Source organism: Podarcis vaucheri, assembly GCF_965113315.1.
Source record: "Podarcis vaucheri genome assembly, chromosome: 7".
Taxonomy (NCBI): domain Eukaryota; kingdom Metazoa; phylum Chordata; class Lepidosauria; order Squamata; family Lacertidae; genus Podarcis; species Podarcis vaucheri.
Genome location: NC_138765.1, coordinates 12,095,556 through 12,123,243, shown reverse-complemented (window position 1 = coordinate 12,123,243; position 27,688 = coordinate 12,095,556). Strand labels below are relative to the sequence as shown.

The 27,688-nt window shown below is 47.9% G+C and overlaps 1 protein-coding gene and 1 long non-coding RNA gene across 2 annotated transcripts in view; both read right to left on the bottom strand.

Moving 5' to 3' along the window:
• LOC309537052 overlaps nt 1-27,688 on the bottom strand; it is a 107,971-nt gene that overhangs the window by 11,396 nt on the left and 68,887 nt on the right. The gene's annotated exons all lie outside the window — the stretch shown is intronic.
• Nucleotides 16,780-21,557, bottom strand: LOC309536622 (zinc finger and BTB domain-containing protein 26-like). The gene is made up of 2 exons (XM_082230757.1): nt 21,097-21,557; nt 16,780-18,795 (listed from the first exon to the last, which is right to left on the bottom strand). Exons 1-2 carry the CDS (start codon nt 21,434-21,436, stop codon nt 17,603-17,605), a joined length of 1,533 nt encoding a protein of 510 aa, XP_082086883.1. The 5' UTR covers nt 21,437-21,557; the 3' UTR covers nt 16,780-17,602.

Here is a 27,688-nt window from a genome sequence, read left to right as displayed (position 1 = left end):
GGCAGCTAATGCATTGAGCGAAACTTTATCATTGCTACGGCAGTAACACCCATGGTCCTCGTTCCTCCAACCACAGGATGGGCAGATGAGATGACTGAGAAGCTCACAGGCTGAGAGATGAGGCAACCACTTCCCCTTTCACCTGGAAATTGGGCGTACGGCCTCCAAAGCTTTTCAAGGCGGTTCCTGGATGCCAAGTGCGATTCTGCCTTCTCGTTCCCCTCCAATTTATTGCTGGTTCATTAGCTAGGGCAGTTCCCTCAGATAAGAGATGCATGAGTTTCAGATATAAATCCAGTCACCTCCAAAATAAAACAGTGTCATCTCTCTGCGGCTGCACATACTCCAACCTGCCAGATATACATATTTTACTTTTCTGTTGGATACATTTTGGCCGATACCCGAGGATCAGGGCAACTGATAATGTATTTCAAATAGCAGCTGAAACCAGTGGTGTGGGGTATATCCCCCCCATTTGGAAATTCCCCACAATATTTTTTGCAACTATATTTTTCAGTGGAACCCCCCTCCCCCCCATTTTTAGAATGGCAATTTCCTATAACATTTTAATTAGTTACACAATGAATTCGTTCCAGTTAAAAATTGGCAATGGGGATGCTTTTCCCAGGAAGGCTTGCTGGCACCTTTGTTGCTTATCTTTAGGCGCCTGGCAAAAACATTCCTCTTCTCCCAGGCCTTTGGCTAATTAAACAATTTATGGCTTTTTAAGCTGCGCATGTGTGTACGTGACGGGGGTACTGTTTTCGCTTGTGACTGTGTTTTTATATTGTCAACTGTCCCGTGATCCTTGGATGAAGGGCGGTAAAGAAATGTAAGAAAGAAAAAGAAAAACAGGAAAAAGAAACACCACACATCAGCATTGGCACAATCATATTGTCGTGCCCACTCCAATCAAGAAGCTCCAGTGGTCCCAGGGCTTCCATTTCTTTGGAATAACCACTGATGGAGAATGCGATGTCCTTAGGATATTTGGTTTTGTTTACACATGTCTACAACCTCCTCACACGATGGAGGGGTGCACAGCAGGAACGCCCCAACAGTTTTTGCTTCCTCATTAGAGTTCAAGGGAAGCCCCAAAACACATCTGAGTCCAGCACAGAGCAAAACATACCTCTGTCTTCCCAGCTTTCAGAATCAGACTGGTTTGCCCTGTTTTATCTTGCAGATTCTAACCTCACTCACAGGATCACAGGTCTGAAAGGCACCCACAGGTATCATCCAGACTGACCCCTGCCAAACCTATAACAATGTAAAAATAAATTGCACTAGTCTGCCATCCTGTACTCATCAGTGGCCAACCCAATGTCTATAGGAAGCCAGAAAACAGGACCTGACAGCAAGAGTGCTCTTGTGATTCCCAGAAATTGGATAGCAAAGAAGTGCCTTGCCTCCAACAGTGGAAACAGAAGCCACGGAAGTCAGATCCCGGTTTAGTTCAGGACTGTGGATATTTTTCTGATCCAAAGTTTCCCAGAAAACCCATTTTCAGTTTAATTTAGTAGTGGATTTATCGCTCACTTTACTCCCATCACGGAAGCCACATTTCCACGGTGGGTTTCCCGTTCAGGCACTGAGCAGAGGCAGACCTACTTTGTTTCGACAAGATGGACATTTCAAACAAGCTGAAATCACTGGCTAACTCTCGAGTCAAAAAGAGCTCAGTGGATGTGCTGCAATCTAACCCTCAAAACACAACCCTCTTGTGTTTTGAAACCTCTCTGGGACAAAGGCCAAGGGATGGGATGAAAAGTGCCAACACCGCCCAAGTCTTCAACTATGGCAGGCGAATATCTGGCAGACTGAAGACCGGGGTTCTTTTCCTGGCTCGGAAGCAGATAATCCATTTGGGAGGCTCAACTGGCAAGCACACTCTCCAAAGTTGTACTGCTTCAAGCTTACAACTATGTGTGGGAGTTACACATTTGACTCAAGGCCCGCACAGTGTACTATTTGTCATCAGAGCTTGCCTGAGGCCCCAGGCAGGAGTCCTTGGTTGGGAGGCACAGAGTGTTGTGTTCAACGTCCATTTTGGCTGCAAAACTACGACCGTCTCCATGTCTCAATTCTCCAGAGGAACACTGACCCTGGGTGATTGCCTGGAACCCCCTGGGATCTTGCAGAGAATGGAGGTGGCACACGACTTTTGTAGCACTATTAATACAGTGCCTTAAAAATAACCATATAAGCTCCAGCTGCTGAAATTCCATCTTCTGTGTGACTCCTAAAGGTGCAGGGCCCTGTTTTCTGTGCACGAGGTCTGTAGCATCACCTTGCAGGCTGTCCAACAAATCACACCCTGATCCTTTATGAGCCCTGCTATCAATCTTCAGTAACCTGCAGGACGGCACATTTCAAAAGAGTTCATTTTAATGATTCTGACTGCAGTCAGCTTAGAAACTGTGGCCTGCTGGAAGCCACCTGCAGGCGATATCTCAGGTTGGTTTGCACGAATTTCACAAGTTGTTTCTGCCAAAAAGCTAACACGCCAAAATAGAATAGCAAAGGATATGATAAAATATGATTGCTCTGTTGAAATACGGTTTCATCTTATTGCACATGTAAGCAAGAAATCCATCCTTGCAGTATGCTTTTTTGGAAGGACCATTTATATATGTCCTTAATTATTACCTGAGAAGAAAACATAATATATGGCATATACTGCACTTTACTTGTCTCCTTGACTGAAAGATGCCTCCCATAATCTCGTTCACCTCGACTTTCCAGTTTCTTACTCTAGTTATCTGTTTATGGTTTTTTATCCTAACTGAAAACTCAAACAAACATCATTTTAAATACCCAACCCAGCCCAGCCTTCAAGCCACCCAATCTTTTCTAAAGAGTGTACATCAACTACCATCAACCACAAAACACAAAGCATGCATTTGTTCTTAAGAAGAGGCACACCATTCTCATGGGATAGACACTTCCCAATTTTGTTACTCGTATTTTGATATCAAATGATAGCAATACTGAACATCCCAGTTAAGTGGGATAAATGCAGCCTTAATGTCCCTATCAAGTGAGTGAGGCTTCAGGACAGAAGCAGATGTACTCCTGGGCCCCCGTTGGTCCTCACACCGTTCATTTTTAGACCCATAGCTCACCCCATCTCCAAGGGCTCAAGGGCAGGTAACTAAGGCAACACGGATTAAGTATGACAGATTAAGACTTCCCACTGCTTCTTGAGAAAACACTGAACCACCAGATGACGAGGCGGCCAAACTAGGAGTTGTCTTTTGATATTGGCAGAGAGGTGCGTCCTCATTCATTGGTTGTGGACAGGTACAGCTGGATTGAGACTAGGGGAGCCAAGCGCCCAAGTTCGCTTTAAAGATAAAAGAATATAAGGAAGAGCCGTGCGGGAGAAGGGAAGAACTTGAAGTTGCCCACTCACTGTTAGTAACAGGACAGAAGATGGAGCAAGAAACACACAGGTCAGCGTTTTTCCCCACTATGGTGAGAAAAATGCAAGCATTGGTATTGAATTTGGGATCTGTCTCAGGAGACAATGGAGAAGTCAAACTGTTGGAGAGTTACAGATACCAATTTGGGTGAGCCATGTTTTTTCGCAGCTGGGGCAGATGAAGGCATATAGTTGTGCTGCTGCACATGTACCGTGGCGTTTCTTCTTCTCTGCGCTCCTCCCAGCGGTCATTCCTCCTCTGGTCACTGCTGTGGACGCACGACCTGTCTGACTGTCTCCAGGGACTGCAGTCATCTACAAGGGATTCCCACCCAGCAGAGCAGATGCTGCCAGCCTTCACATCTCATTTGCAGACGTCTTTATAACACAGATGGGACGCGGGTGGTGCTGTGGGTTAAACCACAGAGCCTAGGACTTGCCGATCAGAAGGTCGGCGGTTCGAATCCCCGCAACGGGGTGAGCTCCCATTGCTCGGTCCTTGCTCCTGCCAACCTAGCAGTTCGAAAGCACGTCAAAGGGCAAGTAGATAAATAGGTGCTGCTCCAGCGGGAAGGTAAATGGCATTTCCGTGCGCTGCTCTGGTTTGCCAGAAGCGGCTTAGTCATGCTGGCCACAAGACCCGGAAACTGTATGCTGGCTTCCTCGGCCAATAAAGTGAGATGAGTGCTGCAACCCCAGAGTCGGCCACGACTGGACCTAATGGTCAGGGGTCCCTTTACCTTTACTTTATAACACAGAGTTGGTCTGCCAATTGGCCTGTTGCCGGAGGCCAGCTCCCTGTAGAGCGCGTCCTTGGGAGATCCTGCCACCTTAGGTTCTGTGGACATGACCAAGCCAGTGTAGACTTCACTGAGACAGGAGTGTGGACATGCTGGGAATGAGGGCCTGGGAGAGCATATCTTTGAGACTCCATCCTGCCATGCGATGCCCAAAATCTTCCTGACGGGGCCCATGTGGAAGGTGTTGATGCGTCGCTTGTGGAGGGTGTAAGCTGCCTACGGCTCACTCTCGTAAAGCAGCGCGCTCAATTAAATCCTAGAATTTTAGAGTTGGAATTTAGAGTTGGAAACCCCCTTAAATGCTAGCAGTATATCTCTTACATTTACATCTCACCTTTCTCCCAAGGTGCTCCAGGTTGGCATACAGGGATATTCTCCCTCTCCCATATAATCTACGAAGCAGGCTTGTGAGGCAGGTTATATGTAGAAATCAGCATATTCAAATATAATGCAAATCCTCCCTTTTTGATGATGCTTTGCCTCTTTTTTTTTTTGGTGGTGGGCTGATGTGGAAGCAGCCACCCTAACTGGAGCTCTGCATCTTGTCCCCTCTTTAGTTCTTCATTCAGATACCATGTCAGTGGGACTCCAAATTTCCAAAGGTTTAATAGCCAGGCATTGAGAAACAGGTTTCTCTCCAGTGCAAAACATGCCATTTTGGCCATACGAAGCAGCTAGCTGCACTGCATAATCTGAAATCAGTTTCCAGGCTTTTTTGGAGACTTTTCAAGGGTTGCACCTTCTGGATAAAAGGTTGCTTCATTTCTAGTCATAAAAATATTGCTGTCCCGGGCGGTTTCTGGAGCCGCTGATTTTGAAGCAAGATTACAAATGGAATCATTATCAGTGGATCTGGGTTGTTCCAATGTGGGTGTTCTTTGATGTGGCGACTGCATCAGCTTCGTGTGGCTATCTTCAAAAGCAAGCTTTCAAAATTTAAAATACCACAATGAAGGAGAACAAATTGCTTCCAAAGCAAGCAAAAACAATTCTTTTTAAAATTAAACTAAATTAGTTTTCAGGCTTGCGCCCAATGGTTTCATCAAAACTTACCAGTCTAGGCGTGTCAGCAGGTTTACTGGAATGGCATTAAATGAATGTGTGGCCAATGTAAAACTTGAGCCCTGATGGTATTCTCCTACCCTGCAGTGATTAGAAATATATCTGACTGGGCAGAAACCGTGCTGTACAAACAGCAGAATTATGTATTAATAAAGTATTTTATGCTGCTTAATGTAATAAAACATTTCTAAGCACTTTATAAAAAAAAAAACCTACAGAAAATTCAACACCATTTACTAAAAACTAGAAGACAACAAAACACAACTGCATCTCGCAGATAAAACTCCTTTACGGGAAATGAGAATGGGGTGGGTGCCCCTGGCGTTTTGTCTACGGGTAACAAAACACTGCATTTTTAGTGTTAACTTTCAAATAACCAAGGCAGGCCACTGGTGGATCTTTGAATGATTTGCAGTAGGTTGCAAATTATTTCAACAGCAGCAGCGGCAGCAAACTGGCATTTCCCACATTGTCGAGCAGGCTGCTGAAACGAAGAAACCTAACCAGGCAGAAGGGCTGGGAGCTCAGCTCTGTTCTGGGTCAGAAAGCAGATTCCTAGGCTCAGGGCAAGCAGCGCAATGCTCTTTAATGCTGACCGTACGACTTTTGCACTTGGCTCTGGTTGGTAGATCTTGGAAGGTCTAGTAGTGGAAGATGAAGTAGAAATCTGAAATCTGCCCACCTCTGATTTAGAGGGTGGGCCAGCCCAGATCAAAGGGGGAAAGATTTGTGATTAATCCAAATGGGATAGCGGCAGAGATGGGGAACTACCTGTGGCTGCTGTTCTGCCTGTGACAGAAGAGAGCCAGCTTCTGCCACAGTAAATCACACTGAGGAAGTTGGAGTTAACCCTTTATTAGCAAAACAGGATCTGCACAGGAGTGTCACGCCTAATGAGCACAGCAGCTAATCTAGAATCATAGAATCATAGAGTTGGAAGAGACCACAAGGGCCATCGAGTCCAACCCCCTGCCAAGCAGGAAACACCATCAGAGCACTCCTGACATATGGTTGTCAAGCCTCTGCTTAAAGACCTCCAAAGTAGGAGACTCCACCACACTCCTTGGCAGCAAATTCCACTGTCGAACAGCTCTTACTGTCAGGAAGTTCTTCCGAATGTTTAGGTGGAATCTTCTTTCTTGTAGTTTGGATCCATTGCTCCGTGTCCGCTTCTCTGGAGCAGCAGAAAACAAACTTTCTCCCTCCTCTATGTGACATCCTTTTATATATTTGAACATGGCTATCATATCACCCCTTAACCTCCTCTTCTCCAGGCTAAACATGCCCAGCTCCCTTCGCCGTTCCTCATAAGGCATCGTTTCCAGGCCTTTGACCATTTTGGTTGCCCTCCTGTGGACACGTTCCAGTTTGTCAGTGTCCTTCTTGAACTGTGGTGCCCAGAACTGGACACAGTACTCCAGATGAGGTCTGACCAGAACAGAATACAGTGGCACTATTACTTCCCTTGATCTAGATGCTATACTCCTATTGATGCAGCCCAGAATTGCATTGGCTTTTTTAGCTGCCGCATCACACTGTTGGCTCATGTCAAGTTTGTGGTCAACCAAGACTCAACTAATCTCTGGCAGATCAGTCTAGAGTTGCCAAGTTGAAGCAGTTGCCAAGAATAAAGGTACCCCTTCCCATAGCTTGCTAAGTGCCCTCCTCTCCAGGGCTTTCCCCAAGCAATTTGAGACTGTGCCTGCACAAAGCTAACGTCTCCTCCGCCATTTTCATGCCTCTCCTGGTTGTGGGAGACCAGTTTGTCGCAACAGGAGGGGGATAAACTTTACTACTGCAATTTTCCAGGCTAATGGCCGGCAAACATTTTCTTGCCCTGGAATCAAATAACATGGACCACTAAATATGTTCCGTGAGTTTTTCAAAAACTGGTTTTTATGTTATGTGAAAGCTCAGGCGTAATGTGGAAGATTGGGAAACGGAATGAACTGCCTTGTGAAGGCACCCTAGTCCTTGTATGCATTAGTGTTTCTGCACATAGTTAATCTAACTCAGTCCTGTTGATCTACTCCTGGGTTTCAAACAGGTGTTTTTATCAGATCTCCTCAAAATTATCACCAGTGAATCTTCATCTGGGCAAATCATGTTTTCTACTGCCATATAACAGCCAATCCAACTCAAGTGAGCCGAGTTGCAACATCCCTGCATTGTTGAGCTCTGGTTTAGAGCCACACTTTCTGATGAGTAATCATTCTTTGTGACAGCTGCCACCTAGGCAGGTGTCAAAACTGTCACCACTTTATCTGCTTCCTGTGCTTTTCTTCTGGCTGCCCTTCCCCTCTTCCTCCTCCCAGGTGCTCCTGGCTGTTTCCTGCTTCCAGCTGTTTCCCTTCACCTGCTCATAAATGCTTTCCACTCACAGTGGAGAAAAGAACCCAGTACTAGAGGTAGAATAGGGATGGGCAGTGTTCATTTCCACCTCCAGGAAGTGGTGAAAAGGAAGAATGGAAGGAATCGTACGGGTGGAAGGGACCTCGGGGGGTCATCTAGTCCAACCCCCAGCAATGCAGGTATCTCAACTAGATCATACATGAATGGTGACAACTTCCATACAAGAGCTCCCCAAACGAGATAGGACTCTATCTGCTCTAAATCTGTAATTAGTTTCCAAGAACAGCACTTGGGTATAAAGGATCCAACTTTGATTGAGTAGGCACAACGAGATTAGCTCCAGGGTCCTCCCAGACCTGGAGTGTAATGAATTATATAGAGAATGACTAACTGCAGCCACATACCCATTTCTCAGAATGAAGGAGCAAACCCAAAGACCCTAAATTCTGAATGTCTCGGGTTTCCGCTTGCACTGCTCTAACCACTATTCTCCACTTCCTAGTGGACACAAACCAATTCAGGCTGGATCCACCCACCCACCCTGCAGTGGTAAAATCTGGTTTGTACCACTCCAGACTAAAATGCTGATAGTGGGAATTTGTGGTTGAATATTCCATTTTAAAAGCACCCCTCCCCAAGTCCTTACACATGGAAAATCAGACGTCAGAGAGGATTCTGTCCTCGTCTTCTGTGTGTCACAAGGAAAACTAAGCTGGCTCAGATCAGAGCTATCTAGTTAAGCATCCTGGTTGCAATTGTGCCTCCATCAAGCCCACAAGCAGGTCATGAAAGGAACAACAGTCCCCCTCGGCTGATTGTCTCCCACAATTGGTATTCTGAGATACACTGCTCCTGGAATTGGAGGTTTCATTTGGCCATTGTGGCCAACAGCCATTGATAGGTCTGTCCTCTATATATCATCCCGATCTTGCTTGAAAGCTCTTGAAGCTTGGGCCATCAGAACTTGTAGTAGCGCACCCCATAGATGTACCCTTGTTAAGATTATCAATGAGAGAGTGCAATCATGTGATCTTCCACCTTCTGTCTCAAGTAGAACAGGGCAGAGTACAGTTTCGCCACCTCACTGTGCTGTTTCTATAAACCGATCAGCTCTCAGGCCTTCCCAGTGTGGCACAGTCAGCCTCTTGCACTGACACCTCAGCTCCACAGCAGGAGACAAGGGTGCAAGGCAGCTCCCATAACGAAAAATTAATCCTGGTGACTTATGGCTTCAAAGAGACGCTTTCAGTGCCAGTGCAGCCTGTGGCTGGCTTTCCGTTTCCCTCTGCATGGGGGCCGTTTCGCACAGACGGCTCCCCATGCCGATGTGCGGAGCTTTGAGTCCACTGCAGAACATATGATTAGTCCTCCGTGCCCCTGGCAATGCAGAACAATCATTTCGCTGTCTCATATGCTCCTTTCATGCCTGCTGGCTCTCCCACCCACCCTCCCACTTCAAAGACTCAAACAAGATTCTATATAATGAACTTGGGTGTTGTCAGTACCTGGAGGGCCAATAGTACAAAGCTGGCAAGAAAGGGACAGTGTGATACCTACCAAGAGCTCCACTGACACCCCAGTCACACCCGGAGGGACCACTCTCTCTCTTAGAATCATAGAATCATAGAGTTGGAAGAGACCACAAGGGCCATCGAGTCCAACCCCCTGCCAAGCAGGAAACACCATCAGAGCACTCCTGACATATGGTTGTCAAGCCTCTGCTTAAAGACCTCCAAAGTAGGAGACTCCACCACACTCCTTGGCAGCAAATTCCACTGTCGAACAGCTCTCACTGTCAGGAAGTTCTTCCGAATGTTTAGGTGGAATCTTCTTTCTTGTAGTTTGGATCCATTGCTCCGTGTCCGCTTCTCTGGAGCAGCAGAAAACAACCTTTCTCCCTCCTCTATGTGACATCCTTTTATGTATTTGAACATGGCTATCATATCACCCCTTAACCTCCTCTTCTCCAGGCTAAACATGCCCAGCTCCCTTAGCCGTTCCTCATAAGGCATCGTTTCCAGGCCTTTGACCATTTTGGTTGCCCTCCTCTGGACACGTTCCAGTTTGTCAGTGTCCTTCTTGAATTGTGGTGCCCAGAACTGGACACAGTACTCCAGGTGAGGTCTGACCAGAGCAGAATACAGTGGCACTATTACTTCCCTTGATCTAGATGCTATACTCCTATTGATGCAGCCCAGAATTGCATTGGCTTTTTTAGCTGCTGCGTCACACTGTTGGCTCATGTCAAGTTTGTGGTCAACCAAGACTCCTAGATCCTTTTCACATGTACTGCTCTCAAGCCAGGTGTCACCCATCTTGTATTTGTGCCTCTCATTTTTTTTGCCCAAGTGCAATACTTTACATTTCTCCCTGTTAAAATTCATCTTGTTTGTTTTTGCCCAGTTCTCTAATCTGTCAAGATCGTTTTGAAGTGTGATCCTGTCCTCTGGGGTGTTAGCCACCCCTCCCAGTTTGGTGTCATCTGCAAATTTGATCAGGATGCCCTCTTACACACAACGTACTTCCCCACAATTCCCAGGTCCTCATGGCAAACCATGTAGTATAGAAGCTTAGCATCAGGTAAAGCCAAAGTATTCAATTTCCTGTCTACCAGCTGCATAACGCAGGAACCTGTATGCATACAGAAGTTAGCATATTGTCCGGGAAACACTCAATATAATCACAGAATTGTAGAAGGGACTACGAGGGTCATCTATTCCAACCCCCTGCACTGCAGGAATCTGTTGCCCACAACCAGGATTAAGAGGCTCATGCTGTACCGACTGAGCTATCTCAGACCTCTTAGAAACCCGTTTGGCACATTTATTTAATATTTCCAAAGATATTTATATATCAGCATTCATGGAAAAGTATCAGAGCCATTTACTACAATTGGATAGAAACCCATAAAATAAAAACCACATGGAAATGTTAAAATAAGAAATTGGCTAACTATTGTGGAATTATGTGTTCTTAACTGGCTGCACAAGTCTGACGGAATAGAAAGGCATTTAAAAGTTGAAACAGAAGGCATTTGTGGTATCTAAGTGGCAATAATAATAATAATAATAATAATAATAATAATAAATTAAAAAATTGCATAGCTTTGTGAAAGGCCCCATCAAACTTGGGATTGAGAGTCATTGTGGTATAATGGTTCAAGTGTTGAATTGGGAGCTGGGAGACCCAGGTTCAAATTCCTACTTAGCCATGAAGCTCACTAGTCTAGTCACAGCCTCTCAGTCTAACTTACCCTGCTGGGTTGTTGTGTGCATAAAATGGACAACCATGTTTGCCACCTTGACCTCCTTGGAGGAAAGGTGAGGTGCGCTTTAAAAATAAATATTTGCCACACCAAACATCGAGAAGACTGCTGCATGGATTAGACAGGTCACATCGCTGATGGCTTCATTTCCACAGCCCTTGTTGTGTGACATTGTGGAATTCCCTTAAAATGGGAAATGCTACATGTACGAAGACATGGCATGAATTCCGAAACTGTTACATGGGGCTCTTTTAGAAAGTGATGAATGCAAAGAAGTTAAAAAAGCAACCACTGCAAGCCAAGTATGGGCAAGTGTTTGTGAGCCACATATGGATTAATCAGTGAGCTGATCCAACTACACGTTTTTGTTTTGAGCTTGGATTTAAAGCAGCCTCCTTCAACCTTGGGTCCCCAGACGTCGGACAACGCCCATCGTCCTGCACTACTGGGGAAGAAGGCTGGGGAAGATGGGAGGTGCAGTCCAACAACATCTGGAGACCCAAGGTGGAAGAACAGAGAATGCACCTGAAGAACGTTTTTGGAATCCGTTCAGTCATTGGGTCAATAAAGTTGGTAGAGCACTCAGTGATCTCTCTAGTCGATGCAGCAAAGACACATCTGATGGCTGTCCAAATCTTGCAGCCACTTAAGAGCTATTCCAATGCAAACTAACTTGGGCATGCACTACCAGTGCCTGCAGAGTCTATGGGATTTTCATCTTCCCTATGCAAAGAACGTCCACTTACATTGTATAGCTAGTAGGCTCTAGATTCTTGTATTGGCAAATTCTCTGGGGCCCATGCAACACCAAGAAGAGCCAAAGCAAGAACTGCTTCACTGACGTGGCTCCATTCAACTTGCTGGCTATTGCACCAGTAGCAAAGGGATCCCCAGAGCACTTAGGAAAGGGCAGGAAGGGGTGGCACACATGTGTACCAGCTGCTACCCAGGGAGCCTGTTGCATCAGTTCAGCAGCTACGGAGAATGGTTGCATTGAGAACTCCAGGGTTTTATAAACACATTTAAATTTCATGGAAGAAACAAACAAAAAAAAATTCCTTCCAGTAGCACCTTAGAGACCAACTAAGTTTGTTATTGGTATGAGCTTTTGTGTGCATGCACACTTCTTCAGATATCTGAGCATGTTGGGGGCACCAGCAGCGGAAGACTGGCTGGCCTAGTTGTTGCAGCCACAAGGTCAAGTAGGCCAGGAGGAGGAGCTGGCAGATGGAGGCAGCAGGTGCTATTTGAGGATTTAATCCTGTCCCCTGCTCTGCTGTCTCTCCTCGTTCCATCCACATCAACAGCAGCACAAGCAACAGAAGCTCCACAAGCTTTAAAGTGGAAATATATTTATGGGGTGGGTGGGTGGATGTGTTGCGAGTCTAACCCTGGCAAGAGAGGATTGCTGGGCTAGAGTTCTAGCACTGGCTGGGGCATCTATAAAATCAGATTACATTGCAGGTAGCCTCGAGGCAGGGGATGGTAACAATTCTCAGGCACATCCCTCACCTAAATCACATTGGTGAAGGAGCCAAGGCTGGAGACAGTCCTGGATAATTGATGGTTTTAATCTTTTCAAAAAAGCGGTATAGGCTATCACTTGTTTTTTTATCCCAGCATCCCTAAATGTAACGTGATATCTGAACAGCATCTAGGACAACCTAATTAAATTAAGTATGTTTCCTCATCTTATGTTCCCTCTAAAGACAAAGACCAATGCAGACTTAGCCAATCTGATGATGACTCAAAACCCTGCTTGCTATTTTGTGCCTTTTTCTTTGACCCAAGTAAAGTTAATGAACTACTGTGGATATTACAGGTAGGTAGCCATGTTGGTCTGCCGTAGTCAAAACAAAATTAAAAAAATCCCTTCCAGTAGCACCTTAGAGACCAACTAAGTTTGCTATTGGTAAGAGCTTTTGTGTGCATGCACATTTCTTCAGATATTTTTATTATTGGGTAACTTTACTTTCTAGGATTACCCCCCCCCCCCATCACTCTGGTTCCAGAAACTGGGGCTTTCAGGATCTTCCATTCTATTTCCTTGACCCAAGAGATCGGGACACAAACCTGAAGCCATGATCTCTTGCATGAAATTAACTTCACATTATTATTCCTGGGGCATCTTGAGTCATTTCCAAATTTGGTTTCCAAATTCGTTTGTTGACAGGGTAAGTCAGGCTGTCAGTGCTTAAGGACACAAGAGCACATGTCCTCGTGACAGCAGATGTGAGGCAACAGGAAAAATAAGTCCTATGAGAGGCAATGGGTTACACAAGTGCTGGGAAGGAAAAGTTTGTCCTAGAACTAAGGTTCTCAGAACTTGAGCAATAATTCCTCAGTAAGATACAGGAAGCTGAAAGCGTTTCTCAAGCATCATCTTTTTTGTCCACCTCTCCAGAATGCATCTTAATTGGGTTAAGAATAAAAAATGAGCATTGTACTGATTTAGCACACTACGGCTGTTGGGTTTTCTTGATATTAATGCGGTCAATGGTGCTACTCAGAGGTGTGTGTTTGTAATTATAACCCGCATGGCAGCACATCTGTGAACTTTTGACAATTCAGCACACCTGAGGTGTCTTAACAATTTAACTAATTAGCACGGGGCGCTTACCTACTGCACCGATGTGATAGGGCAATTATTTGAAAACTGTATTTAAGTTGATCAAGTGGTGTAGTGCGTAGTTATAGAATACTGTTAATAATAATAATAATAATAAATTTTATTTATATCCCGCCCTCCCCAGCCGAAGCCGGGCTCAGGGCGGCTAACAACACTAAAATAGTGCAACATTATAAAAACATCATAAGAATTAATTAAAATCAGAATTGATGGCAACCATAAACTAAAGTATTGTAAGGATTGCCAAAGGAGGGAGTCAGGCTGTGCCCTAGCCAAAGGCCTGGTGGAACAGCTCTGTCTTGCAGGCCCTGCGGAAAGATGTCAAGTCCTGCAGGGCCCTTGTCTCTTGTGACAGAGTGTTCCACCAGGTTGGAGCCGCAGCCGAAAAAGCCCTGGCTCTAGTTGAGGCCAGCCTAACCTCTCTGAGGCCTGGGACCTTCAAGATGTTTTTATTTGAGGACCGTAAGTTCCTCTGTGGGGCATACCAGGAGAGGCGGTCCCGTAGATACGAGGGTCCTAGGCCGTATAGGGCTTTGAAGGTTAAAACCAGCACCTTAAACCTGATCCTGTACTCCACCGGGAGCCAGTGCAGCTGGTATAGCACCGGATGAATGTGATCTCGCAGCGAGGACCCCATAAGGAGTCTCGCTGCGGCATTCTGCACCCGCTGGAGTTTCTGGGTCAGTCTCAAGGGCAGCCCCACGTAGAGCGAGTTACAATAATCCAGTCTGGAGGTGACCGTCGCATGGATCACAGTGGCTAGGTCAGGGCGAGAGAGGTAAGGGGCCAACTGCTTAGCTTGGCGGAGATGAAAAAATGCCGCCTTTGTTATAGCTGTAATCTGCGCCTCCATAGAGAGGGAGGTATCGAAGATTACACCCAAACTCTTGACGGACGGTGCTGGCACTAATTGCACCCCCGCAAGAGATGGGAGTTGCCCCCTCAATCCCATATCGTCCCGTCCCAGCCAGAGGACCTCTGTCTTCGAAGGATTAAACTTCAACCGGCTCCCACGTAACCATCCAGCCACAGCTTCCAAGCATCTGATCAGTGTGTCTGGGGCCGAGTCAGGATGGCCATCCATCAACAGATAGAGTTGGGTGTCATCGGCATACTGATGGCAGCCCAGCCCAAAACTCCGGACATGCTGGGCGAGGGGGCGCATAAAGATGTTAAAAAGCATCGGGGAGAGAATTGCACCCTGAGGCACTCCACACACCAAGGAGTGGCGGGATGACAGTTCCCCCCCAAGCGCCACCCTCTGTCCCCGACCAGAGAGAAACGAGCGCAGCCATTGAAGGACTGTGCCCTGGATCCCCACGTCGGCGAGGCGGTGGTCCAGAAGTTCGTGATCGACCATGTCGAAAGCTGCTGACAGATCTAGAAGAATCAGCAGCCCCGACCCGCCTCGATCCAGCTGTCTACGAAGATCATCTGTTAGGGCGACCAGAGCCGTCTCGGTCCCATGACCAGCGCGGAAGCCGGACTGGAATGGCTCCAGAGCCGATGTTTCATCCAGAAACCTACCAAGCTGTTCAGCAACCGCTCTCTCAATCACCTTACCCAGGAATGGAAGATTCGAAACTGGGCGGTAATTGGATAGATCTAAGGGATCTAATGATGTTTTCTTTAAGAGCGGACACACCACTGCCTCCTTCAGTTCCCCTGGGAATGTCCCGGTGCCAAGGGACAAATTGATGATATCCCCCAGGGGGGCCCGCACCTCGTCTGGACATGCTCTAATCAGCCAAGACGGGCACGGGTCGAGAGGACAAGTGGTGGGCTTTCCAGCTCGGAGGAGTCTGTCCACATCGGCTGGGGATATCCGGTCAAAGTGGTCCAGTACTGGACCCGAGGATAGTCGAGGGGCCTCCAGTTCCTTTAATTGTATCCAAATTGGCAGGGAGGTCATGGCGGAGCGACAGGACCTTCTCCGCAAAAAAGCTCGCAAATGCCTCACAGCTATGTGTCGAATTGTTATTTAAATTTGGCTGTCCTTCGAGGGACGTTAAAGACCGAATTATACTAAATAATTGTGCCGGGCGAGAGCTAGCGGATGCAATGGAGGCCGAGAAGTAGGACTTCTTAGCGGCCTTCACTGCCATCTCGTAGGTTTTCATAAAAACCCTATAAGATGTTCTTGAGGCTCCGTCACGGGCACCCCGCCATACTCGCTCTAGCCGTCTGAGGTCCCGCTTCATTTTCCGGAGCTCCTCAGTAAACCAGGGAGCCCGGTTTCTGCGGGGTCGCAGAGGGCGCTTAGGTGCGATCTCATTGATGGCTGCCAGGAGCAATGCTGTTGAGGAATGGTGGTGAGAAGGGGTGTTTTGCAGCTGTTTGATTATTATCTTAAAATAAAGACAAGCAAAGATATTGCAGACAAGCTTTAATTCCATCACCCCAGTCGCTGCGCTAACTCAGTTGGAGCAGATGTCCAACAAGGGCCTACTGGGATCACGGGTGATTCCTACCCCAGAGAAAATAGAGGATGAAACAGAATGTTGTAAATAATCCTATGAAAGCTAGTAGCCTACAAAATAATAAACAAACAAACAATGAAGTAGTAGTAGTCGTCTGCTGGGGGCTGCCTCCATCTCTCCTGCAGTGGGTCACCTCATTTCAATGCTGGGCACAGAGAAAGAGGGCTCCTCTCTTTTGGGAAGCCCACCTGGTTTCTATGCTCACCCCTCCTCTGCCAAACCACTTGCTTGCCAGCATACAATTTCTGGTTGCTTACACCAGCCAGGCTAGTGCTTAAATGCAAGGCTGATGTATAAACCTGAGAGATGAGACTAGAGGTCCATCTAGACCAGTATCTATTTTCCATCAGCGACCAGCAAGATGACTCCAAAAAGTCCACCAACACTGCCTTAAGCAGACAAAAAATTCCAATAGACTCCCTTGCTGTTACACCCCAGCAACTGGTACCCAGTGGCATACTTCCTCTGAACAAGAAGAAATCTTCATATAGGCGTCAAGGCTGATAGCTTACATGGAGTTGTAGACACTCTCAAAGATCTAAAGAAGGCAGGTCAGGCAGGACTTCCCTTTGAAGAAGCCATGTTGATAGTAAGCAAGACTGACTTCTTCAGTGTGCTCCATACATCTATCCTTAACAACGTATTCCCTCAATTTACCAGAGGCAGACCTTAGGCCAAGTGGCTTGTTAATTTCTTGCTTGCCCCCTTTCGAAAAAACCAGCAGCAAAACATTGACCACTTTCCAATCATCTTGGTAAGGAGACCGATTTTAGTGACATGTGGTATATTTTATTATAAGATTAGCAATCATTTCAAGAATTATTGGGTGTCTGCCACCCGAACCCAATGACGTTAATTTTAATCCATCAATCAACTGTAAACTTCCATCTCCTGTCATCCCTATTTGATTAAGTTCTTCTGGTGTTGAGTCAGATGGCTAATTCTGCAGCGGCCACACCGGGGCCAGAGCAAACACTGACACATGTGAGGTAGGAAATCTAAATCGCAATCCCATTACACACTAATCTGCCATGTTGGTCTTCTGCACACGCACACACACACACACTGAAAGGGAGCTATACCAAAGCACCATCACATTCTTACAGGGCTCCCCTTCATTTCACTGGGGCTTGCCCAGTGGATTGTGCCCCATGAGCCAGCTCTCTCGTGTCCCCACTGCTGCCGTTAAGCGCACCCAAAATCCACTGTCTGAGGCAGCGGCTTCCCCTCACGTGAACCCATTTACAAAACGGGCCTAGACATCCTCAGGCAGCATCCTCACTCAACAGCCTCTCCTTGCTGTGGGGCGATTTTGTCTCCTATCCAGATGACGGTTCAGTCCTTGTCCTCTGTGCCCTTCTACAGTAAACATTCTATAGCCACAGCACTTCCCTTACTACTTGAAAAGCAACGAGCGTGGCCTGTGACACCCCTGCGTCGACTGCTTCTGTCTGCAGGGTGCCCCTTACCCAGTTCACGTAGCCCGTATTTCACTGAAAGGAATTTTGGACTGACTGAAGACTCTGCCCGGCCTCACAGAAGACTATCTACCGCTCAGTTTGCAGCCTCCCCTCCCGCCCTCCTCTCGCATCAATCAAAGTCAATGGTGACCTCTTCAATCTCTTCGTGGCTGTTCTGGACGGTGCTCTTGCCGTGCATCTCCTTGAGGTGGCGCCGCAGGCCCGGTTTGTGGGTGAAGTGCATTTCGCAGTAGTTGCACTTGTGGGGCTTGATGCCGCTGTGGAGGTTGAGGTGGTCCTGCAGGGTGGCATTCTGGGTGAAGCACTTGCGGCAGACGGGGCACTGGAAGGGCTTGAAGCCGGTGTGCACGCGGATGTGGCGCGTCAGGTTGCTCTTCTGCGAGAAGACTTTGCCGCAGCGGAGGCACAGGAAGAGCTTGTGCTCCTGCACGTGGCTCACAAAGTTCCCCAGCTGCTGGAACACACTGTTGCAGCGGGGGCACCGGTACGGGCGCTCCAGCCCCGGCACTTTCCACGATGCCACCCCGCCACCCGCCCGCCAGTCCCTGTACGCCATGGCCGTGCCGTGCCGGTGACGATGCAGCGGGTAGTTCCTCCACTGAGGGGCGGGGGCAGGAGCTGCTGGAGGGAAAGTGAGTCCTTCGCTGCTTGCTTCGTCGTCATAGCAACCCTGCAGGTAGCTGCGCGTGATCTCCACAGCGGAGTTGATGAGGGAGAGGGAGATTGCAGGAGAAGAGGGGCCGTGGGAGTCGCGTGGGGTGAACTCAGGCACTTCCACTTTGACATCCTCAGAATCTGTCTCCCCCATCGGTGAAGGAGGTTGCTTCTCCTCCCCTTCTTCTTCCCCATCCTGCTGGGAATAGCTCCCCTCTGCCTGCTCCTCCCGCAGCAGGGTGTCTGCCTTGGGGACTAAGTAGTGGGAGACTGCCTGCGCACAGCGCTCCACCACGTGGCCCATCTGCAAGAAGGAAGCAGCTGTTAGGTAGTTGACCAGTTCCTTGATGGGCACCTCGAGGCATCCTGTGTAGCAAGAGAGAAGAAGCTGGCGCCCAATCTCCGGACTCTGGAAGAGGGAGACGGACACCTCCTGGGAGTCATTGAGCAGGAACTGGTCGCGCAAGAAAGGGGAGCAAGCGGCAAAGACCACACGGTGCCCGGGAACCCGCAGGTCGTTCACCTGCACTGTCACGTCACAGAAGCGCCTCTGCTGCCGCAGCTGGTCCATTCGGTGCAGCACCCCATCGCCGTAGCCAGGAAATCGAAACTGCAGCCGTTCGCAGGCTGGGGCCATTTTTGATGTGCCTGGGAAGGGGGGACAAGACATGGGAGGAGGGAACAACTGAATTATATGCAACACACTAAAAGGGAATCCAGACACCTGGATATCCATGTATGTGAACTTGGAGACACCTGATCCTTGTTTCAGTCTAGGAGCAACTAGGGTGAAGAGAAGTTTCAGTTTGATTGGGTGGAGGGGAATAAAAAGACTTGCCCATAAGAAAACTCACATGTTGAAAATAATGTCACTACAACTGCATCAAGCAGCTGTGCAATCTCATCAAGTATTGAAGTAGTTATAAGATACTTTAATACCAAGGGTGAAATTTCATGTCTTCATTCATGTGCCCAAAGAGATTTTACAGATTTAACGAATACTTTACTGCCTTGTAAAAAAGTTTAGCAAGTTTACAACTCTCTTTCTTTTGTCATAAAATGGTCAAGAACACAACAGCAAGGCAGTTAACTAGGGTTCACCATGGGATCATATTTCTTTGGTGCTTTAAATGTTTCCAGGCGCAATTCAGAGTTAGTTTTAACTTAGAGCTCTAATCAACCTTCTCCTATATAAGGCTGTTCAGCAGCTACAATCTTCACTGTAGTTCCTTCTCCGGAACTCCCCCCACCCCTGAGATTAAGCAGATGGCTGGGGGGCAGGTAGTGTTCTTTCATGGCATTTGGCTTGTGGAATTCCTTTTCCGGAATACTTGCCTGGAATAGTTTTTACTATTTTTACTAGGCCAAGGTGGTGGCTAACCTGTGGCCCTCCGGATGATGCAGGACAAAATCTCCCATCATCCCTGGCATTGGCCCTGCTGGCTGATGAGAGTTGGGTTCCTACAACACCTAGAGGCTTGCCACTTCCACAAGTTGCATCAAACACAGTGGGACTTAATTTTGCGTAAACATACAAAGGATTGTACTGCAAGTTCATCCTGTTTACTGGAACTTCTAATAAACTACAATAACCTTGACGGTTAACCAGAGATGGCCAGAAGGAGAAAATTGAGAGTATCGCACCCAGAATTTCTAAATATTTCCAAACTTGGAAAACTTTGGTTACTTTAAAATATGGTCTGTTAACAAAAAGGATTACAAATCATTACCTGATCCTGGCTTGTTTCAACAAACTACTGTTTACATTCACAACACGGAACTCTGGAGACTTTTTTGTCTGTGTTTGGTTTCAAATAAACCAATCTTCTGTTTCCAGTCTCCCAGTGGACAGCATACTACTACTGTACTGTGATCTGTTTTAACTGTTTTTAACTTTAAATCACTGTAACCTGTCCTGGGACCTGCTGGTGACGGGCAGGTAATAAATGTAATAATAGTAGTAACAATGATGGAAGCATATAGTTTAACGTCACAAACAAATTGGCCCATTGTATCTAACTAGCCTTGTAAGCTGCCACAAGAGCTGTTTTAGCCAACTTTTAAAATAAACCTACAAAAGTGAGTAGCCTGCAAGTGATGCTACTAGCCCACTCATTTACTTCCACACACTTTTTTGCTGCTCGTGGCTGCGTAAGGATCGTTTACATAGGGCAGGAAAGGTAATAAATTACGTAAGCAGAAGCAATAATTTCAAGTCAAGTAACAATAACATCTATAAAGCTGGGTACTGTACCTGTAAGATCCGATTCGGCACAACCCCTCTGAGCTAACTGCATCCCCCCAAAAAAACATTTACATCAAAATGGTAATATTTTGTGAACTTGACAGCTGAAGAACCACTATAGCTAAAATCCAACAGGCACAGACAGAAAATGATTGCCGAATAACATGTCATCCCTGCACCTCTTTGTGCATCGAATGCTAGGACCCTTTTATGAATGAAATTATTTATTTTCCCTCACTTTGGAGGGATATCGACTGGGAAAGGAATGCAAAAAAAAGACTATTTATCCTGATGCTTAGAATGCATGGGAACGCTTATTAGTTTTAAATGGGCATTTTACGCATCGTTTGTTTAAGGCTGTTTTCTCCAAGAACACAATGAAAACCTCAGCGAAACATTGAGCCTCCCACCGGCGCGCATGTGCCTCCTTACTACTATTCTCGAAAGCGTTCTACTCCGCTTGCGTAAAGCGCCTTACTGCCCCCGCCCTCGCCCATCTGCGCCTCTTCGAACTTCGAAGCTGCGCGCGCAGCGACCCCTGCCGGGCGCCCTGATCTCCCCGCTGCGCTGTTCGCGTAGCTCCTCGCTCTCTCCCCATTCAACCGAGCTATTCACAGACGCCTGCTACGCTCTTCCCGCACCGTACGCCCCTGCGTTCCTGGTCGCAGACGGACGCAAGTTACGTGAGATGCGCCGCTCCTCACCCGTAACCGCGGCCCGCTCGCCGGCCCCACCACCGGCGCCTTGTCGTCTCTCTTCGGGCGTGGGGAAGGGACCGCTGCCGCTTCTTAGGGCCTCCGAGGCGGTCGCTTCACACCGCCTTACTCGCGGCAACCCGGCCGCGCCGCCATCTTGGAATCCGCCCTCTCGGAGGGTCCGGGACTTTTTCCCCCAGGCGGGCAAGGGCAGGGATTGCTCCGCGGAGCGACCCGCCGCTGGGGCTCGTTGCGAGGGGACGGGGGGGAGTGAAGGGGTCGTGCGAGCAGAAGCGGAACCGTATCCCTCCGCCTGGAAAGAGTCCGATGCCTGGGGACAACGAGGCATCGCCCCACCTCACACTGAACCCCACAGGAGCCTCTGGCCCGTTGGCAGGAGCCTCCTGAAAGCAGCCAGCCCCACCTCCATGCCACCTTCCAGAAATTCCCTCACACTGTCATTTATGAAATTCCTATGCCGCCCTTCTTCCGGGGGTCCCAGGGCGGCTTACAATACAGTGGTACCTCGGGTTACGGACGCTTCAGGTTACAGACTCTGCCAGCCTAGAAACAGTACCTCAGGTTAAGAACTTTGCTTCAGGATGAGAATAGAAATCAGGCGGCGGAGGCAACAGGAGACCCCATTAGCTAAAGTGGTGCTTCAGGTTAAGAACAGTTTCAGGTTAAGAACGGATCTCCAGAATGAATTGCGTTCTTAACCCAAGGTACCACTGTATATAAAACACAGCAGCAATGTGCAAAAGCAGTGCCCCCAATGTGTCTTCTCCACCTCCCCATTTGGCACTTCTATTTCATAGAATCATAGAATAGAATCCTAGAGTTGGAAGAGACCACAAGGGCCATCGAGTCCAACCCCCTGCCAAGCAGGAAACACCATCAGAGCACTCCTGACATATGGTTGTCAAGCCTCTGCTTAAAGACCTCCAGAGAAGGAGACTCCACCACACTCCTTGGCAGCAAATTCCACTGTCGAACAGCTCTTACTGTCAGGAAGTTCTTCCTAATGTTTAGGTGGAATCGTCTTTCTTGTAGTTTGGATCCATTGCTCTGTGTCTGCTTCTCTGGAGCAGCAGAAAACAACCTTTCTCCCTCCTCTATATGACATCCTTTTATATATTTGAACATGGCTATCATATACAACCAGGGACAGACTTGGGTAATAGGGCATCCTGAGTGAGGACAATATTTGGCGCCCCTACTCACTTTTGAGTAGATATGCATCATGCATATAGATTAAGGTTACCAAATTCTTCCAATGAATCCGGGGACACTTTAAATGAATAAATACTACACGTTCGGGACGTTGATGTTGCAGCAATGGCGGCGGCAGAGAGGTGGCCACCACTTTGACCTCAACCGCCACGTTTCCCCTTCCTACGAGGCTCCTGTCTCCTTTCTCCATGAGCCTGGGCAGCCCCTGAGTTGGATCTTCGGTGGTGGTGGGGAAGCGGTGCACAGTGGGTCAGGCATGGAAGGCGGAGAAGGAGGGTTGAGAGCAGCGGCAGGGAGGCTCGGGCAGCGCGGTGCCTCCCCATCGGAGCAGCCCCAATCCCATTCCTACTTGCGTGCAAGCAGAAGGGGGCAGGGATCCCTCAGCTGCAAAGGGAGGCTTCCCCTTGCCTAACTGAGACATTCTTGCCCCTCCTGCTGCACGCAAGCTGATATATACTCAGAGTCGCAAAGTGATTTCATGCTCTTTATTCAGCTCATAGTGGTGAGGAGGAATGAATGAAAGTCCCCTCAAAGTATCTGCTTTATATACATTATTTAGACAATGGGCTGCACATGATTGGCTAATTCCGGAATTCTACTGTAAGCCAATCAGGTTGTGGATTCACTTATATCTGGAGCATGATTGGGTGGTTCCTGCCAACCAATCATACTGCTGCATTGTTCTAGGACCAATCAGACTGCTTCAGTTTGGATCCTATTCAACTCAGTACATAACACAAGCTTTGATAGGCAGTGTGAAGCCTCCCTTCACACCTGAGAGATCCCCATCCCGCTCCTGCTTGCACGCAAGTACGAGCTGGGAGGCTGCTCCGATAGGCAGCGTGAAGCCTCCCTTCACAGCTTAGTTGCTGGGGTCAGGGAAGGTGGAGGCAGCCCGGAAGCTGCATCTTAAAGCCCCTGCACCACCATCACATGGGGACTTCCGAGCAGCTCCTGAAGCCAGCCAGAGCCAACTGCTCCAGGCTGCTGAGACTGCCGCTGCTGCATTTCCCGGGGACATTAGATGAAATTCGGGGACATTCCGGGGATGGAATTTGTCCAGGGACTTATTCACAAATCGGGGGATTGTCCCTGGGAAACGGGGGCGTTTGGTAACCCTAAATAGGTGGCACTTATTATTACTACTACTACTACTACTACTACTACTACTATTTTGCACCTCCTCAGTTTGACGCCCTGTGTAGGGAACCACCTGCACCGCCCTAAATCTGTTGCAACATGTTTTTGTTTTGTTTTTAAAGGATTTTTTAAAAAAAAAACTTTGAAATGATCTAAGGACAGCAATGACAACATCAAATCAGATTTCTTTAAAGGAAAATGCGAAAGAATAAAACTGTACAAGTTACGTGCTAAGAAATAGTACAGTTAATATATGGGGAGACAAAAAGATCAAAACTAGATCCCGTCTCAGGAAAAGCAGGGCAACATGTTATTTCCACAGGCACATCTGTGTGTCCAGGGGAAGACTGGTAATCTCTCCATCATATGGCGCCAAAATTTGGTGCCCCCAAATGGATTTTCTATGTTATGGATCTTCTCCATTTGGTGCCCCCTCAATTGTGCGGGGGAAATCTGGTACTGCTGTGTCAATGGTTCTTTGAAATACCATTTCCTTGCCTTTCCCTTTGCTCCGTGTCCTACACTAGCTGTCAAACAGTTGGACCCATCTTTTGCTTGCCAGGAGTACAGAACCTCTACCAGCAAATATATGCAGCAGCCTGGAAAGCTTAGTTGGTTAGAGCGTGGTGCTGATAATGCCAAGGATGTAGCTTCAATCCTTGTACGGGACAGTTGCATTTTCCTGCATTGCAGGGGGATGAACTAATAGGTGATGCTCAGGATCCCTTCCAACTCTCCAATGCTATGACTCTATTTAATTTAAGGAGCGGGGGATATTAAAAACACTAATGAGGCTCTCAGAATGAAAAGCAGGTTGTGTGGGCGGGGAGAGTTTTGTAATTAGCAAAATACAAAGACTAATCTTCCCATTAAATTGAGGTTTTTGCTTTGCCTTGCCTACTAAAGTATAATAACCTTGCTTGTAGAAGACTTTTCTGAGCACAACAGAAGATCCCAACAGGCAGAGAGGAAGGAAGGGAGGAAAGAAAGGACATTGCAACACACCGATCTTGAGCTAACATGACCTCTGACGGGGAGGAGAGAATTAATCATCAGAGCCCAGTGTCCTTATGCCAACACATTGCTTATTATTTTAATCCTGGATTCGATATAACTAGGACAAAAGCCGTTCAGAACCCTGCAATCTATTTTTGTTGCAATGCAAGAGGACGGACACCTGGCAAGCTGAGAAATATATATGTGTATGCACAACATGTGTTAACACCAGTCAAATCCTTTACAGGGACTTCTGCACTCGTAAGATGTTTATAGACCCCTAACACATTTTGAGCTTTGTTATTTGTTATTACAGGCGGCGGCTGCGTTCCAGGAGAAAATAATGTGGCATTATTTGGGGCTAGGGCAAACGGTCTGCCCTCTTGACTTGAAGTCTTGTTGTTGTTGTTTAGTCGTGTCCGACTCTTCGTGACCCCATGGACCAGAGCACGCCAAGCACTCCTGTCTTCCATTGCCTCCTGCAGTTTGGTCAAACTCATGCTGGTAGCTTCGAGAACACTGTCCAACCATCTCGTCCTCTGTTGTCCCCTTCTCCTTGTGCCTTCCATCTTTCCCAGCACCAGGGTCTTTTCCAGGGAGTCTTCTCTTCTCATGGGGTGGCCAAAGTATTGGAGCCTCAGCTTCACAATCTGTCCTTCCAGTGAGCACTCAGGGCTGATTTCCTTCAGAATGGATCGGTTTGATCTTCTTGCAGTCCACGGGACTCTCAAGAGTCTCCTCCAGCACCATAATTCAAAAGCCTCAATTCTTCGGCGATCAGCCTTCTTTATGGTCCAGCTCTCACTTCCATACATCACTACTGGGAAAACCATTACTTGAACTATACGGACCTTTGTTGGCAAGGTGATGTCTCTGCTTTTTAAGATGCTAGAAGTCTGCCCATTGTCAAATACCTAACTGCACTGCTGCACAGAACTGAGAGAATGACAGGTGATTGTGGCTGCATTGTTGAGTTAAGACTATTTCCCTAGGGCTTGAGAGATGAGGCTCAAATTGCCACTCAACTGCAAAGGTTGCGGGTGACCTTTGGCCAATGACAACATTTCGGGTTAACCTACGACAGGTAGGTTGTACTGCATGGCAGCTGGCCCTAGGATTTTATAGGCGTCCCTCCACCCCCATCCTTCCTCCCATTCCGTCTCCCCACTGAGATCTCTTTCTAGCCTATCCTTACAAGTGTTTGCAGGGCAGGTGTAAAACACAAGACTTGGGTCACATTCACACATACATCTAAAGTACATAGCTCTCCCCCCCCCCGAGAATTCTGGGAACTGTTGTTTTATGAAGCATTGCTTCCATGATTCTTTGGGGGCAGCCATGACAGTTGAAGTGCTATAATCTGCCTGATTCCCAGCAAAGGCTGGTTGTTAGAAGAGCCAAAGATGCCCTCTGGTGGGGCTCAGCCAGCAGCACTCCAGCACAAATGATGAAGGTCTGGCTTTTATAGAGGACCCAACCCAAGGGACCCAGAAGTTGCTGCAGACTTGAGCATAGTATGCTCTGTGGTTGAGAACTGGCTCAATTCTGCATTACCTTGTGAAAACCCATCCCCTTTTCTCAATCGCTAGAACTGGGTGTTCCTGCACCTCCCCTTGCCCCAAAAGCCTGTCGATTCCCCCCCCCCACCTCCCCTGCTCCAGTTGCTCTCACAGCCCACTCTTGCAAAAGAAACCCTCGAATTGCTACATGCCATGCAGAGACACGGCGGTTGCAGCCCTTCTGCAAGGCAGAAGTCGCTTGTGCAATTCCTTAGGGCTGCAAACCCTCCACGCTGTTCCAGTTGGGAGAAACGCATGTGGCAGATGCCAGCTTCGATCCCTGCCACATCTCCCCGCCCCTAGGGAAGAACTTTGCTTGAAAGGCGAAGGAGAGCTTTAGCCTAGAAGGAATCATAGGCCTGACTCAGTCGGAAAGGGCCTTTTTACAGCCTATACAGTGGTGCCCTGCAAGACGAATGCCTCGCAAGATGGAAAACTCGCTAGACGAAAGAGTTTTCCGTTTTGGAGGTGCTTCGCAAAACGAATCTCCTATGGGCTTGCTTCGCAAGACGACCATGTCTTGAGAGTTCCTGCTGGTTTTTTCCCCTCCCCCCCTTTTTCTAAGCTGCTAAGCCGCTTATCAGCTGATCCAATCAGCAGAGAAGCCGCTAAAAGCCGCTAATAGCGCTAATCCGTCAATGGGCTTGCTTCGCAAGACGAAAAAACCGCTAGACGAAGAGAATCACAGAACGGATTCTTTTCGTCTTGCGAGGCACCACTGTACCACCCTTGTAAGTTGCATCACTGCTGGGTGAGTGATCCTTTCAGGCAACTAGGCATGGAAGCTTTATAAATCCAGTTCTTCCCCCTCCTCTCCATCTTTCAGGCCACACAGATATGCCCAAACCCAAGGGGAAGGTTTGTAGCTCAGTGGCAGAGAATCCACTTTGCAAGAAGAAGATCCCCAAAATCTCCAGGTTGGAATGGGAACAATACCCCCTGCCTGAAACCTTGCAGTACTGTGGCTAGTCAGTGGAGATGACAGTGTGCTAGATGCTTCTAGGGGGATGTGGGTGGCGCTGTGGGTTATAGCACAGAGCCTAGGGCTTGCTGATCAAAAGGTCAGTGGTTCGAATCCCCGTGCCCACCTAGCAGTTCGAAAGCACCTCAAAGTGCAAGTAGATAAATAGGTACCGCTCCGGCGGGAAGGTAAACGGCGTTTCTGTGTGCTGCTCTGGTTCGCCAGAAGCAGCTTAGTCATGCTGGCCACATGACCCGGTAGCTGTACGCTGGCTCCCTCGGCCAGTAAAGCAAGATGAGCGCCGCAACCCCAGAATCAGCCACAACTGGACCTAATGGTCAGGGGTCCCTTTACCTTTAGATGCTTCTAGACAAAATGCTATAGGCTAGTTGCTTTTTGTAGAAACGTAGGGTTAGGAGGAACTCTCAAGGGCCAATTAGCCCACCCCACCCCCAAAATGCAGGGATCTCATATCCCAGGTGCCATGCAGACTAACTTTTGGCCCCCCAGCTGCTGCTGCACTACAACTCCCAGTACCCCCGGACCATGGGGCCCACTCCCTGGGGCTGATGGGAGTTGTAGTTCAGTGACAACAGGAGGCACAAAGGTTCCTCACTCTCCGTACGCACTACCTGTGCTACTGCTGCCTTGATTAGCGCAATATTGCTGTGGCCAAGGGCGCCTCTCTCAGCCTTACCAGGACTGCTTGAAG